This window comes from Bombina bombina, chromosome 8 (genome assembly GCF_027579735.1).
Source record: "Bombina bombina isolate aBomBom1 chromosome 8, aBomBom1.pri, whole genome shotgun sequence".
Taxonomy (NCBI): domain Eukaryota; kingdom Metazoa; phylum Chordata; class Amphibia; order Anura; family Bombinatoridae; genus Bombina; species Bombina bombina.
This window is the reverse complement of record NC_069506.1, coordinates 50,664,742-50,680,986: the sequence shown is the minus strand read 5'-3', so window position 1 is coordinate 50,680,986 and position 16,245 is coordinate 50,664,742. Positions and strand designations below refer to the sequence as shown.

Sequence of the window (16,245 nt, the reverse complement as noted above, 5' to 3'; positions counted from 1 at the left end):
GTCATCATGAACTGACCCAAAAGCTGGTGAGGTAGCTCAGTTGGTAAAATTCCTTGACTACAAAAGCCTGTTCAAAGATCCAAAGGTCACAGGTTCAAATCCCGGCAGGGCCGACTCAGCCCTTCATCCTTCCGAGGTCGATAAAATGAGTACCATTAAATTGGGTAACAACTATTCAGCTGCCGATTTGGTTACTTCCGAGTGCGAGCGCTAAAAAAAGCTGCTTTGAGTCCCACTGGGAGAAAGGCGCTATATAAATACGAGTTACTCTAGGGATCATGGTGACAAGATAAAGCGCACAAAAAACTAAGTTGCAGGAAAATGAACTGCTGTAAAATGGACTACATAATTCTCGACCCAAAGAAACAATAGTTTACTTCCTTGGCAACTGCTTGACTCCTAAACCACTCCTTGGAAATGTGGAACATGGCTATCTTTCCTAAGTATCTTTGCAGACTGTCCTTGCAGAGTTTAATGAAAAAGTTGCAATACCAAACTTTTTCCTTACTTTCAAGGCAGCTTGAAGAGAACAGATTCCTATGTAGTCCATCTCAGTTTCAGAAAGTAATTCTTTGCATCAGTAAGTATCACTTGACCTAAATCTGAAAGAAAGAAAACTATACTCTGCCCGTGTTATATATTAGAAACTTTAATTTCAACAGCAGTTAATATGTCAGTAGCCTTAGTAAACACGGTTTCAGATAATGAAATTCTGTTCTATTCTCTTTTTCATTATATCCTTGAATGTCCTTCAATTATCAATGGTATGCACTTTCTTGAGCAAAATGAGAAATGGTGGCATCAAACAATCTGAATTATTTGTTCTGACAAATTTAAATATAATTTTCTTAACTGCATCAGAAAGCTAACTCTCATGGTTGGCAGATGTTTGCATCAACCTGATGAGGTAAATGCTTGGCGTTCGAAACCCATGGTATATTTAATATTTTTAATAAAATTAGAAATGGAAAATAGAATAAAGATAGGTACATCAGACGAACATTTAACAGATGAGAGAAAAGTACTGCAGTATTTCATATACTTTTTAAAAGTATGTGGCATAGTAGCATTTGCTGCCATCTAGTAGAAACCCAATATTCCTGCAGTCCACCGGTTAAAAAAAAAAAAAGTCTAGGGAGCGGCTGAAGTGAAAAATGCATTCTTAAGTATACTGCAGTTTTCCCTCATCCAGCTACATACTACACAGTGACTGCTTAGATCAGTGAAGGAGCTCAATCTGACCCTAATTGGCCACTACAAAGGAGAGACACACAAGAGGCTTTGGAAGGGTTGCATCATTGGCCTGCTCTGTTTTAGTGAAATTAGGTACATGAAAGAGGCCAATATGCAAGCTTTAAATGAATGCAGTTTGCAGAGCTTAATTAACAATATGTAATGTATATAAAAGGATTTATGTCCCTTAAATACCTTTAATTCCCTCCAATGTTTTGATTCCATAACTCCATTTGATTTTTCCATATTTTCCCCCTGTAGGAGACATTTTCACCTCCCATACAATTTGCTCGCTAGCCACATGACAAAAAAAAAGCTGTTGCATAGCTGCTGTGTGGTTAGTGTGCCGATTGGATGGGAGGTGAAAACCTCACCTTGGGGGGAAAAAATATATATAAAAACTATACAAAATATAGGAAGCAATGAAACTTTTGCTAAATTTTATGCACCATAAAAGCAGTATTGTTCTCTTACCTTGTTTGTGGTGTAGCTGTCCCAAATGATAAGTTTGCCATCCTGGGAGGCACTAACTAGCAGCCTGAAAGAAAAATGAAGTCAAGAAATTGAGAAAAACCTGGCATGGGGAATGTTATTACACACATTCCTGCTTCATAGTATTTGGCAAACTATGTTAAAGTCAACCCACCAGAATATTTTTGTATTTTTAACAGTAAGGAAGGTACTGGTGAACTGATGTCCTAAAAGATCCACTATCTTTTTTTAGTAAAGTATATGCAGCACATTCAAGTTGACATAAAAATAAATCTATTAATTACATGTTAGACATCAAATTAAAAAATTCAACAAAACAAAAAACATTTAAAGAAACATAACTTAAAGGGACACTGAACCCAATTTTTTTCTTTCGTGTTTCAGATAGAGCATGAAATTTTAATCAACTTTCTAATGTACTAATATCAATTTTTCTTCATTCGCTTGCTATTTTTATTTGAAAAAGGCATCTAAGCTAAGGAGCCAGCCAATTTTTGGTTCAGAACCATTGACAGCACTTGTTTATTGGTGGGTGAATTTATCCACCAATCAGCAACAACCCAGGTTGTTCACCAAAAATGGCAGGCATTTAAACTTAAATTTTTTGCTTTTCAAATAAAGATATCAAGAGAACGAATAAAAAGTAATAGGAGTAAATTAGAAAGTTGCTTAAAATTACATGATCTGAATCACAAAAGAAAATTTGGGTTCAGTGTCCCTTTAAGCTTTTGTGATTCAGAACGAGCTCACAATTTTAAACAACTTTCTAATTAATTTCCTTTACCTAAATATGCAGTCTTTATTTCAAACAGTTGGAGGCACTGAACATGTGCAAAAATTTAGAGAATATAAGTATATGAATTGTGTTTGGCTAATGGCTGTCACATGATGCAGTGGGAGGGTAAATAGAACGAATTTTAAAAATTGCTTTTGCATTGTCTTTTAACCACTTACGGATTATGCTTTTCCATTGTTTAGTGGTCTCAAAAGGTTTCATTACTGAAATTATTACAATGTATTTTAAATATTTTGCGGCCTCTTTTACTGTAAAATACATTTGAAAAACAGAATTTATGCTTACCTGATAAATTACTTTCTCCAACGGTGTGTCCGGTCCACGGCGTCATCCTTACTTGTGGGAATATCTCTTCCCCAACAGGAAATGGCAAAGAGTCCCAGCAAAGCTGGCCATATAGTCCCTCCTAGGCTCCGCCCACCCCAGTCATTCGACCGACGGACAGGAGGAAAAATATAGGAGAAACCATATGGTACCGTGGTGACTGTAGTTAGAGAAAATAATTCATCAGACCTGATTAAAAAACCAGGGCGGGCCGTGGACCGGACACACCGTTGGAGAAAGTAATTTATCAGGTAAGCATAAATTCTGTTTTCTCCAACATTGGTGTGTCCGGTCCACGGCGTCATCCTTACTTGTGGGAACCAATACTAAAGCTTTAGGACACGGATGAAGGGAGGGAGCAAATCAGGTTACCTAAACGGAAGGCACCACGGCATGCAAAACCTTTCTCCCAAAAATAGCCTCCGAAGAAGCAAAAGTATCAAATTTGTAAAATTTGGCAAAAGTGTGCAGTGAAGACCAAGTCGCTGCCTTACATATCTGGTCAACAGAAGCCTCGTTCTTGAAGGCCCATGTGGAAGCCACAGCCCTAGTGGAGTGAGCTGTGATTCTTTCAGGAGGCTGCCGTCCGGCAGTCTCATAAGCCAATCGGATGATGCTTTTAAGCCAAAAGGAAAGAGAGGTAGAAGTCGCTTTTTGACCTCTCCTTTTACCAGAATAGATAACAAACAAAGAAGATGTTTGTCTGAAATCTTTTGTAGCCTCTAAATAGAATTTTAGAACACGGACTACGTCCAAATTGTGTAACAAACGTTCCTTCTTTGAAACTGGATTCGGACATAAAGAAGGTACAACTATCTCCTGGTTAACATTCTTGTTAGAAACAACCTTTGGAAGAAAACCAGGCTTAGTACGCAAAACCACCTTATCTGCATGGAACACCAGATAGGGCGGAGAACACTGCAGAGCAGATAACTCTGAAACTCTTCTAGCAGAAGAAATTGCAACCAAAAACAAAACTTTCCAAGATAGTAACTTAATATCTATGGAATGTAGAGGTTCAAACGGAACCCCTTGAAGAACTGAAAGAACTAGATTTAGACTCCAGGGAGGAGTCAAAGGTCTGTAAACAGGCTTGATCCTAACCAGAGCCTGAACAAATGCTTGAATATCTGGCACAGCTGCCAGTCTTTTGTGTAGTAAGACAGATAAAGCAGAGATCTGTCCCTTTAGAGAACTTGCAGATAATCCTTTCTCCAAACCTTCTTGTAGAAAGGAGAGAATCTTAGGAATTTTTATCTTATTCCATGGGAATCCTTTGGATTCACACCAACAGATATATCTTTTCCATATTTTATGGTAAATCTTTCTAGTTACCGGTTTTCTGTCCTGAACCAGAGTATCTATCACAGAATCTGAAAACCCACGCTTTAATAGAATCAAGCGTTCAATCTCCAAGCCGTCAGCTGGAGGGAGACCAGATTTGGATGTTCGAATGGACCCTGAACAAGAAGGTCCTGTCTCAAAAGTAGCTTCCATGGTGGAACCGATGACATATTCACCAGGTCTGCATACCAAGTCCTGCGTGGCCACGCAGGAGCTATCAAGATCACCGAGGCCCTCTCCTGTTTGATCCAGGCTACCAGCCTGGGAATGAGAGGAAACGGTGGAAATACATAAGCTAGGTTGAAGGTCCAAGGTGCTACTAGTGCATCTACTAGAGTCGCCTTGGGATCCCTGGATCTGGACCCGTAGCAAGGAACCTTGAAGTTCTGACGAGACGCCATCAGATCCATGTCCGGAATGCCCCATAATTGAGTTAGTTGGGCAAAGATCTCCGGGTGGAGTTCCCACTCCCCCGGATGGAATGTCTGACGACTCAGATAATCCGCTTCCCAGTTTTCCACTCCTGGGATGTGGATCGCAGATAGGTGGCAGGAGTGATCCTCCGCCCATTGAATTATTTTGGTCACTTCTTTCATCGCCAGGGAACTAATTGTTCCCCCCTGATGATTGATATACGCAACGGTCGTCATGTTGTCTGATTGGAATCTTATGAATCTGGCCTTTGCTAGCTGAGGCCAAGCCCTGAGAGCATTTAAGATCGCTCTTAGTTCCAGAATGTTTATCGGGAGAAGAGACTCTTCCCGAGACCATAGTCCCTGAGCTTTCAGGGATTCCCAGACCGCGCCCCAGCCCACTAGACTGGCGTCGGTCGTGACAATGACCCACTCTGGTCTGCGGAAGCTCATTCCCTGGGATAGATGGTCCAGGGTCAGCCACCAACGGAGTGAATCTCTGGTCTTCTGATCTACTTGAATCATTGGAGACAAGTCTGTATAGTCCCCATTCCACTGTTTGAGCATGCACAGTTGTAATGGTCTTAGATGAATTCGTGCAAAAGGAACTATGTCCATTGCTGCAACCATCAACCCTACTACTTCCATGCACTGCGCTACGGAAGGACGTGGAACAGAATGAAGAACTTGACAAGTGCTTAGAAGTTTTGACTTTCTGACCTCTGTCAGACAAATCCTCATTTCTAAGGAATCTAATATTGTTCCCAAGAACGGAACTCTTGTTGACGGAGACAGAGAACTTTTTGCTATGTTCACCTTCCATCCGTGTGATCTGAGAAAGGCAAGAACGATGTCTGTATGAGCCTTTGCTTTTGACAGGGACGACACTTGTATTAGAATGCTGTCCAAGTAAGGTACTACTGCAATGCCCCTCGGTCTTAGAACCGCTAGAAGGGACCCTAGTACCCGAATGGGAGGGCCACAAACTGGTAATGTTTGTCCAGAAAGGCGAACCTTAGGAACTGATGATGTTCTTTGTGGATAGGAATATGTAGGTACGCATCCTTTAGATCCACGGTAGTCATAAATTGACCTTCCTGGATAGTGGGTAGAATCGTTCGAATGGTTTCCATCTTGAACGATGGTACCCTGAGAAATTTGTTTAAGATCTTCAAATCCAAAATTGGTCTGAAAGTTCCCTCTTTTTTGGGAACTACGAACAGATTTGAATAAAATCCCATTCCTTGTTCCTTTATTGGAACTGGGTGTATCACTCCCATCTTTAACAGGTCTTCTACACAATGTAAGAATGCCTGTCTCTTTATTTGGTTTAAGGATAAGTGAGACATGTGGAACCTTCCCCTTGGGGGTAGTTCCCTGAATTCCAGAAGATAACCCTGAGAAACTATTTCTAGTGCCCAGGGATCCTGAACATCTCTTGCCCAAGCCTGAGCAAAGAGAGAGAGTCTGCCCCCTACTAGATCCGGTCCCGGATCGGGGGCTACTCCTTCATGCTGTTTTGTTAGCAGCAGCAGGCTTCTTGGCCTGCTTACCCTTGTTCCAGCCTTGCATCGGTTTCCAGGCTGGTTTGGGTTGTGAGGCATTACCCTCTTGCTTAGAGGATGCAGAATTAGAGGCCGGTCCGTTCCTGAAATTGCGAAAGGAACGAAAATTAGACTTATTCTTGGCCTTGAAAGGTCTATCTTGTGGAAGGGCGTGGCCCTTTCCCCCAGTGATGTCTGAGATAATCTCTTTCAATTCTGGTCCAAATAGAGTTTTACCTTTGAAAGGGATGTTAAGCAATTTTGTCTTGGATGACACATCCGCTGACCAAGACTTTAGCCAAAGCGCTCTGCGTGCCACGATTGCAAACCCTGAATTTTTCGCCGATAATCTAGCTAATTGCAAAGCGGCATCTAAAATAAAAGTTAGCCAACTTAAGTGCGTGAACTCTGTCCATAACCTCCTCATATGGAGTCTCTCTACTGAGCGACTTTTCTAGTTCCTCAAACCAGAACCACGCTGCTGTAGTGACAGGAACAATGCACGAAATGGGTTGTAGAAGGTAACCTTGCTGTACAAAAATCTTTTTAAGCAAACCTTCCAATTTTTTATCCATAGGATCTTTGAAAGCACAACTATCCTCGATAGGAATAGTAGTGTGCTTGTTTAGAGTAGAAACTGCCCCCTCGACCTTAGGGACTGTCTGCCATAAGTCCTTTCTGGGGTCGACCATAGGAAATAATTTCTTAAATATAGGGGGGGAACAAAAGGTATGCCGGGCTTTTCCCACTCCTTATTCACTATGTTCGCCACCCGCTTGGGTATAGGAAAAGCGTCGGGGTGCACCGGAACCTCTAGGAACTTGTCCATCTTGCATAATTTCTCTGGAATGACCAAGTTGTCACAATCATCCAGAGTAGATAACACCTCCTTAAGCAGTGCGCGGAGATGTTCTAATTTAAATTTAAATGTCACAACATCAGGTTCAGCTTGTTGAGAAATTTTCCCTGAATCTGAAATTTCCCCATCTGACAAAACCTCCCTCATGGCCACTTCAGATTGGTGTGAGGGTATGACAGAACAATTATCATCAGCGCCCTCCTGCTCTTCAGTGTTTAAGACAGAGCAATCGCGCTTTCTCTGATATGTAGGCATTTTGGATAAAATATTTGCTATGGAGTTATCCATTACAGCAGTCAATTGTTGCATGGTAATAAGCATTGGCGCGCTAGATGTACTAGGGGCCTCCTGTGTGGGCAAAACTGGTGTAGACACAGTAGGAGATGATGTAGTATCATGTTTACTCCCCTCATCTGAGGAATCATCTTGGGCAATTTCATTATTTGTGGCAGTACTGTCCTTACTTTGTTTGGACGCTATGGCACAATTATCACACAAATTTAAATGGGGAGACACATTGGCTTTCATACATATAGAACATAGCTTATCCGAAGGCACAGACATGTTAAACAGGCTTAAACTTGTCAAAGCACAAAAACCGTTTTAAAACAAAACCGTTACTGTCTCTTTAAATTTTAAACAGAAAACACTATTACTGAATATGTGAAAAAGTATGAAGGAATTGTTCAAAAATTACCAAAATTTCACCAGTGTCTTAAAGCATTAAGAGTATTGCACACCAATTTTCAGAGCTTTAACCCGTAAAATAACGGAACCGGAGCCATTTACAAATTTAACCCCTATACAGTCCCAGCTATAGCCTTTGCTGTGACCTAACCAAGCCCAGAGGGGAATACGATACCAAGTGACGCCTTCTAGAAACTTTTCCAGCTACTTTCAGATCCTCACACATGCATCTGCATGTCTTGCTCTCAAAAACAACTGCGCAGTAATGGCGCGAAAATGAGGCTCAGCCTACAACTGGGAAGGCCCTCCCTGACTGGAAAAGGTGTCTAACATAGTGCCTGCCGTTAAAAAACGTTCCCCAAGTTTATAAATGTGAATTATCAGCATAAACATGAATAAAATGCCCAAATAAAGCAATCGATTTAGCCCATAAAGTGTCTACCAGTTTTATAGCCCATATTAAGCCCTTTATTCTGTTTGCTTGACTAAGAAAATGGCTTACCGGTCCCCATGAGGGGAAATGACAGCCTTCCAGCATTACATGGTCTTGTTAGAAATATGGCTAGTCATACCTTAAGCAGAAAAGTCTGCTAACTGTTTCCCCCAACTGAAGTTACTTCATCTCAACAGTCCTATGTGGAAACAGCAATCGATTTTAGTTACTGTCTGCTAAAATCATCTTCCTCTCACAAACAGAAATCTTCATCCTTTTCTGTTTCAGAGTAAATAGTACATACCAGCACTATTTTAAAATAACAAACACTTGATAGAAGAATAAAAAACTACATTTAAACACCAAAAAACTCTTAACCATCTCCGTGGAGATGTTGCCTGTGCAACGGCAAAGAGAATGACTGGGGTGGGCGGAGCCTAGGAGGGACTATATGGCCAGCTTTGCTGGGACTCTTTGCCATTTCCTGTTGGGGAAGAGATATTCCCACAAGTAAGGATGACGCCGTGGACCGGACACACCAATGTTGGAGAAATAATGCTTGTTCCACTTTCTTCCAGGCAGGCTTAGGTAAACTAGTGTTCCCCACCCCCATTTTCTCATGTAAAATGGCTTATCAGTATTACATCAATCTTAATGAAACGCATTCTTTGCAATAGCAGTAGGCATGCTAGGAAGCTTAGTAATTATTAATATTGTGCGACTACAAACACACACTAATATTTGACAAAATAAAGATTCATTATTTATTGCCAAATTAATTTTCAGATATGAAGTTACATTATCATGTAGCTTTAAATGTGTTTATGACCCTTTTATTAACAAAAGCATTGAAATATACATTTGCTTTTTTTTCCTTTAAGAGTTTCAAGACAAAAAAAAAAGTGGTGCGGATCTGAGGGACCACTACAATATTGACCTTTTGGAGGTAAATTTTACAAGGCACCAAACCATACAACTGAATCAAATTGCAATTTTAAAAGGCACAATAAACCTATTCAACATATTCTATCACTTTAAAGGGACAGTAAAGTCAAAATTAAACTTTTGATTCAGTTAGACCATACCATTTATAAACAACTTTCCAATTTAGTTCTGTTATAAAATTTGCTTTGGTCTTTTGGTATTCTATATTGAAGAGTAAAATAAGGTAGGCTCATAAAAGCTCATGAGTGTGCACATCTCTCTAGTACTATATGGCAGCAGTGTTTTGCAACATTGTATAACCAAACTGAATTCTTGCACATGTTGAGTGGGAGCTGGTGCTGCACACTGTGGAAAGATACAAAGAGAACGAAGCAAATTTGATAACAGAAGTAAATTGGAAAGTTCTATCTGAATCACAAGTTTAATTTTGACTTTACTGTCCCTTTAAGTACTGATTTGCAATAAGGTCTACAATAAATACAATGCATGAGGTGTCTAAAGACAATTTTGTATTGGGGTATTCACCAACAACATACAGGTATACCTCACTTCACAGTGCTTCGCTAATACAGCACTTTGTGAAGCTTAAGTTCAACCTCCACGGATTTTGAAACAGTGCTGTAATTATTGTGAGATTGTGAGAAAAGTGACTGGCACCATTTTGTTATGCTTAGTTCACTCTGTTTACAGCATTACAGTGCAATCTGTGTCTCAATGTTATAGTCTGGCAAATTGTACTACAGTAATTGTCACTATTTTACAGGTACAGTATTTATTGAATACTAATTGAATACTGTGCTGTGCTAGTGTTAAACTAAACATAGTACTATTGCACCCCTAATATATGTTAGTTCAAACATGTTTTCAAACACACTGGCAAGTGAAAAGAAACCTAAAACTGCCTTGTTTCACTTTAAGGCTGTTTTCACTTTACAGCGGAGCTCCAGTCCCTAACTCGCTGTATGAATGGGGTATACCTGTATTAGTTGTAAAAAATATATATAATAAAGGGAGGTGGGAAAAAAATGCAACCAGCAACAGATTGGTGACATTAGAACAAAACCTTTGCAGTGGCGTATTTAGGTTTTGTGCTGCCCAGGCACTCAAAATTCTGCTGCCCCCCCCCAGGTTTTTGGCCATAATATTTGCTCAGGGAGCAATTTCTTTTTTTCCTATGGCATTTCTAATGTTAATGTTAACCAGGGTTTGCAAAACACTTGCATACTAGGGATGTACATTCAGATCCTTTGTGAGGATATTTTCAAAGCCAGATTGATTACTTACGCATTTGGATCCTCATGAAGGATCCAAATGCACATTCCTATTGCTGAATATATATATAAAAAATGCAGATTTCCTGAAACAATACTTTCCCAAACACAATACTAAGTGCTGAAAGCTAACCGAACTAAAGGCAATAGCTAGCTGAATAAAGCTCCATGGGCTGTCTTATTATACCCCCCAGAATGTAAGCTCCTTGGGCAAATTCTCCCATTATATACTTATATAATACTTCTAAAAATTACGGAAAGCCACTTACAAATATTGCCACAAAAAATGTGCTGCCCCCCTCCAATCTGCTGCCCTAGGTATGTGCCTTGTATGCCTAGGCCAAAATATGCCCCTGAACCTTCGGGTTACATACATTAAAACAAACAGGTATTTTCCAAGTACTATACATACCTTGAATCTGTCCCCCAGTGCATAGCATAGATTTTAGCCAAATGCCCCCTCAGTGTACGTCTAGTGCGCATCTGAATTCGACCCACTGGATCAATATTAGCTGTGATCTAGAATATAACCGTACACTTTTACTGCATTTGGTACAGATTTGCTGAAGAATGTTTTATGCTGTTTAGTCACATTATAAAAATTACTTTAGCACTTTTCTTTAAAACTAGAAAACAAAGTATTACATTAAACAGTGTTAAAGGGACATCCCAGTCAAAAATTAATTGCACATAGATTACTTACATCTTTAAACAGAAACATATTTACATTATACATGTATTGGCAAATATGTTTCTGGTAAGAGTTCACTGTTTAAATGCTAACATTTTTCTCTGCACGTGCATGTAAAACATAGCTAGATATTCTCAGTGCACCAGCATTTTAAATATTGTAGCTGCTCCAAGCACCACAATTTTAAATATTGTAGCTGCTCAAAGCACCAGCAGGGCTTGTATCATGTCAGCAATTAAATTGAGTCATTAGCAGATGGTACAAACACTTAGGCTCTCTGAGCAAATGCTATAGCTTTTAGAAGCATTTTGCTAATGCATGTATATTACTAAAATGTTTCTGTTCAAAACTGAAATGCATCCATTGGGATCCAATTTTGGCAGGATTGTCCTTTTAAAGTTTATTAAATGCCTAAAGAAATTAAAATATTAAACTTTCTCCTATGGGTCGACAAATCGGTTTAAAATTTAGGAGCCAGTAAGAATATTTAGGAGCCAGACATAGTATTAGAAGCCAGACAGGTATTTGTATATAAATGTAAAATAGCCCAAAAAGTTAGGAGCCAGGGGTAAATTTCTAAGAGCCAGTGGGGCTCCTTGGCTCCTGGGTTTGTCGAGCCCTGTCCTATGGAATATGAGAAAGCTAACAGTTAATGTTTCTGGAACTTATTTGTGTGTGTGTATGATTGATCATTACTAGAAAAAAAATTAAATTAAGATATCAGATTTACCAATTAAAATTACATGATTGATTCTGAAAAAGCTTCAGGATAAAACAATTAGTTTTCATGAAAACAATTAACATTTTTACCTGAGCCAGAGTGGCATCTGCGCAGGCTTTCCTAGCATCCTATAGGGGAAAAAAAAAACAAGTATTAGAGAGATTAAACGCTTAAAGAGATATAAAACAGTCTGTTTCATTGTTGTATTAAAAACTAAGCAGTGGTATAAACTTAATAGAAATCATTGCAATATGTATTGTTCATCATATTAAAAAAAAAAAAAAGAAATCCTTTTAGCTTTTTTTGATAAAGGGTCCATTACTTCCTTCACTTCTGCAAAAAGGAAGGCAAATGATTATCTTAAAAGGGACATGAAACCTCATTTTTCTTCTTTTAGGATTCAGAAAAAGCATAAGATTTTAAAAAGCTTTCCAATTTTCTTCTATTTGCTTCATTTTCTTGGTTTCCTTTGTTGCAGAAATGCAAGAGGTATAAATGTGCAGCCTCTATCTCTATATACACACACATACATATATATATATATATATATATATATATATACATATATATATACATATATATATATATATATATATATATATATATATATATATATATATATATACATATATATACACACACATATATATACACATATATATACACATATATATACACATACACATATATATACACATACACATACACATATATATACATATATATACATATACATATATATACATATACATATATATATATATATATATCATAATTTATGCTTACCTGATAAATTCCTTTCTCCTGTAGTGTGATCAGTCCACGGGTCATCATTGCTTCTGGGATATTACTCCTCCCCAACAGGAAGTGCAAGAGGATTCACCCAGCAGAGCTGCATATAGCTCCTCCCCTCCACGTCACCTCCAGTCATTCGACCAAGGACCAACGAGAAAGGAGAAGCCAAAGGGTGTAGTGGTGACTGGAGTATAATTTAAAAAATATTTACCTGCCGTAAAAAACAGGGCGGGCCGTGGACTGATCACACTACAGGAGAAAGGAATTTATCAGGTAAGCATAAATTATGTTTTCTCCTGTTAAGTGTGATCAGTCCACGGGTCATCATTACTTCTGGGATACCAATACCAAAGCAAAAGTACACGGATGACGGGAGGGACAGGCAGGCTCTTTATACAGAAGGAACCACTGCCTGAAGAACCTTTCTCCCAAAAATAGCCTCCGAAGAAGCAAAAGTGTCAAATTTGTAAAATTTGGAAAAAGTATGAAGCGAAGACCAAGTTGCAGCCTTGCAAATCTGTTCAACAGAGGCCTCATTCTTAAAGGCCCAAGTGGAAGCCACAGCTCTAGTGGAATGAGCTGTAATTCTTTCAGGAGGCTGCTGTCCAGCAGTCTCATAAGCTATACGTATTATGCTACGAAGCCAAAAAGAGAGAGAGGTAGCAGAAGCTTTTTGACCTCTCCTCTGACCAGAGTAAAGGACAAACAGGGAAGACGTTTGTCGAAAATCTTTAGTTGCCTGTAAATAAAATTTTAGAGCACGAACTACATCCAGATTGTGCAGAAGTCGTTCCTTCCTTGAAGAAGGATTTGGACACAAGGATGGAACAACAATCTCTTGATTGATATTCCTGTTAGTGACTACCTTAGGTAAGAACCCAGGTTTAGTACGCAGAACTACCTTATCAGAGTGAAAAATCAAATAAGGAGAATCACAATGTAAGGCTGATAACTCAGAGACTCTTCGAGCCGAGGAAATAGCCATTAAAAATAGAACTTTCCAAGATAACAACTTTATATCAATGGAATGAAGGGGTTCAAACGGAACGCCCTGTAAAACGTTAAGAACAAGGTTTAAACTCCATGGCGGAGCAACAGTTTTAAACACAGGCTTAATCCTGGCCAAGGCCTGACAAAAAGCCTGAACGTCTGGAACTTCTGACAGACGTTTGTGCAACAGAATGGACAGAGCTGAGATCTGTCCCTTTAAGGAACTAGCGGATAAACCCTTTTCTAAACCTTCTTGTAGAAAAGACAATATCCTAGGAATCCTAACCTTACTCCAAGAGTAACCTTTGGATTCGCACCAATATAGGTATTTACGCCATATTTTATGGTAAATCTTAATGGTAACAGGCTTCCTAGCCTGTATTAAGGTATCAATAACTGACTCAGAAAAACCACGTTTTGATAAAATCAAGCGTTCAATTTCCAAGCAGTCAGCTTCAGAGAAGTTAGATTTTGATGTTTGAAAGGACCCTGTATCAGAAGGTCCTGTTTCAGAGGTAGAGACCAAGGTGGACAGGATGACATGTCCACCAGATCTGCATACCAAGTCCAGCGTGGCCATGCAGGCGCTATTAGAATCACTGATGCTCTCTCCTGTTTGATTCTGGCAATCAATCGAGGAAGCATCGGGAAAGGTGGAAACACATAAGCCATCCTGAAGGTCCAAGGTGCTGTCAAGGCATCTATCAGGACCGCTCCCGGATCCCTGGATTTGGACCCGTAACGAGGAAAGCTTGGCGTTCTGTCGAGACGCCATGAGATCTATCTCTGGTTTGCCCCAATGTCGAAGTATTTGGGCAAAGACCTCCGGATGAAGTTCCCACTCCCCCGGATGAAAAGTCTGACGACTTAAAAAATCCGCCTCCCAGTTCTCCACTCCCGGGATGTGGATTGCTGACAGGTGGCAAGAGTGAGACTCTGCCCAGCGAATTATCTTCGATACTTCCATCATTGCAAGCTTCTTGTCCCTCCCTGATGGTTGATGTAGGCTACAGTCGTGATGTTGTCCGACTGAAATCTGATGAACCCCCGAGTTGTCAACTGGGGCCAAGCTAGAAGGGCATTGAGAACTGCTCTCAATTCCAGAATGTTTATTGGTAGGAGACTCTCCTCCTGATTCCATAGTCCCTGAGCCTTCAGAGAATTCCAGACGGCGCCCCAACCTAGTAGGCTGGCGTCTGTTGTTACAATTGTCCAGTCTGGCCTGCTGAATGGCATCCCCCTGGACAGATGTGGCCGAGAAAGCCACCATAGAAGAGAATTTCTGGTCTCTTGATCCAGATTCAGAGAAGGGGACAAGTCTGAGTAATCCCCATTCCACTGACTTAGCATGCACAATTGCAGCGGTCTGAGGTGTAGGCGTGCATAGGGTACTATGTCCATTGCCGCTACCATTAAGCCGATTACCTCCATGCATTGAGCCACTGACGGGTGTTGAATGGAATGAAGGACACGGCATGCACTTTGAAGTTTTGTTAACCTGTCTTCTGTCAGGTAAATTTTCATTTCTACAGAATCTATAAGAGTCCCCAGGAAGGGAACTCTTGTGAGTGGAAAGAGAGAACTCTTCTTTTCGTTCACCTTCCATCCATGCGACCTTAGAAATGCCAGTACTAACTCTGTATGAGACTTGGCAGTTTGAAAGCTTGAAGCTTGTATCAGAATGTCGTCTAGGTACGGAGCTACCGAAATTCCTCGCGGTCTTAATACCGCCAGAGCACCCAGAACCTTTGTGAAGATTCTTGGAGCCGTAGCCAATTCGAATGGAAGAGCTACAAACTGGTAATGCCTGTCTAGAAAGGCAAACCTTAGATACCGGTAATGATCTTTGTGGATCGGTATGTGAAGGTAAGCATCTTTTAAATCCACTGTGGTCATGTACTGACCCTTTTGGATCATGGGTAAAATTGTCCGAATAGTCTCCATTTTGAACGATGGAACTCTTAGGAATTTGTTTAGGATCTTTAAATCCAGAATTGGCCTGAAAGTTCCCTCTTTTTTGGGAACCACAAACAGATTTGAGTAAAACCCTTGTCCCTGTTCCGACCGTGGAACTGGATGGATTACTCCCATTAATAAAAGCTCTTGTATGCAGCGTAGAAACGCCTTTCTTTATTTGGTTTGTTGACAACCTTGACAGATGAAATCTCTCTTGGGGGAGAGTATTTGAAGTCCAGAAGGTATCCCTGAGATATTATCTCTAGCGCCCAGGGATCCTGGACATCTCTTGCCCAAGCCTGGGCGAAGAGAGAAAGTCTGCCCCCCACTAGATCCGTTCCCGGATCGGAGGCCCTCAATTCATGCTGTTTTAGGGGCAGCAGCAGGTTTCCTGGCCTGCTTGCCCTTGTTCCAGGACTGGTTAGGTCTCCAGCCTTGTCTGTAGCGAGCAACAGATCCTTCTTGTTTTGGAGCAGAGGAAGTTGATGCTGCTCCTGCTTTGAAATTCCGAAAGGAACGAAAATTAGACTGTCTAGCCTTAGGTTTGGCTCTGTCTTGAGGCAGGGCATGGCCTTTACCTCCTGTAATGTCAGCGATAATTTCTTTCAATCCGGGCCCAAATAAGGTCTGCCCCTTGAAAGGTATATTAAGCAATTTAGATTTAGAAGTAACGTCAGCTGACCAGGATTTTAGCCACAGTGCTCTGCGCGCCTGAATGGCGAATCCGGAATTCTTAGCCGTAAGCTTAGTT

General features: G+C 40.3%; 1 protein-coding gene across 1 annotated transcript in view; it reads right to left on the bottom strand.

Moving 5' to 3' along the window:
* GNB1 (G protein subunit beta 1) overlaps positions 1-16,245 on the bottom strand; it is a gene marked incomplete in the record, with an annotated part of 238,044 nt that overhangs the window by 67,517 nt on the left and 154,282 nt on the right. Inside the window, 3 exon segments of the mRNA XM_053690362.1 lie at positions 1,708-1,771; positions 10,754-10,860; positions 11,843-11,881. Coding sequence (XP_053546337.1) covers positions 1,708-1,771; positions 10,754-10,860; positions 11,843-11,881 — 210 coding nt within the window.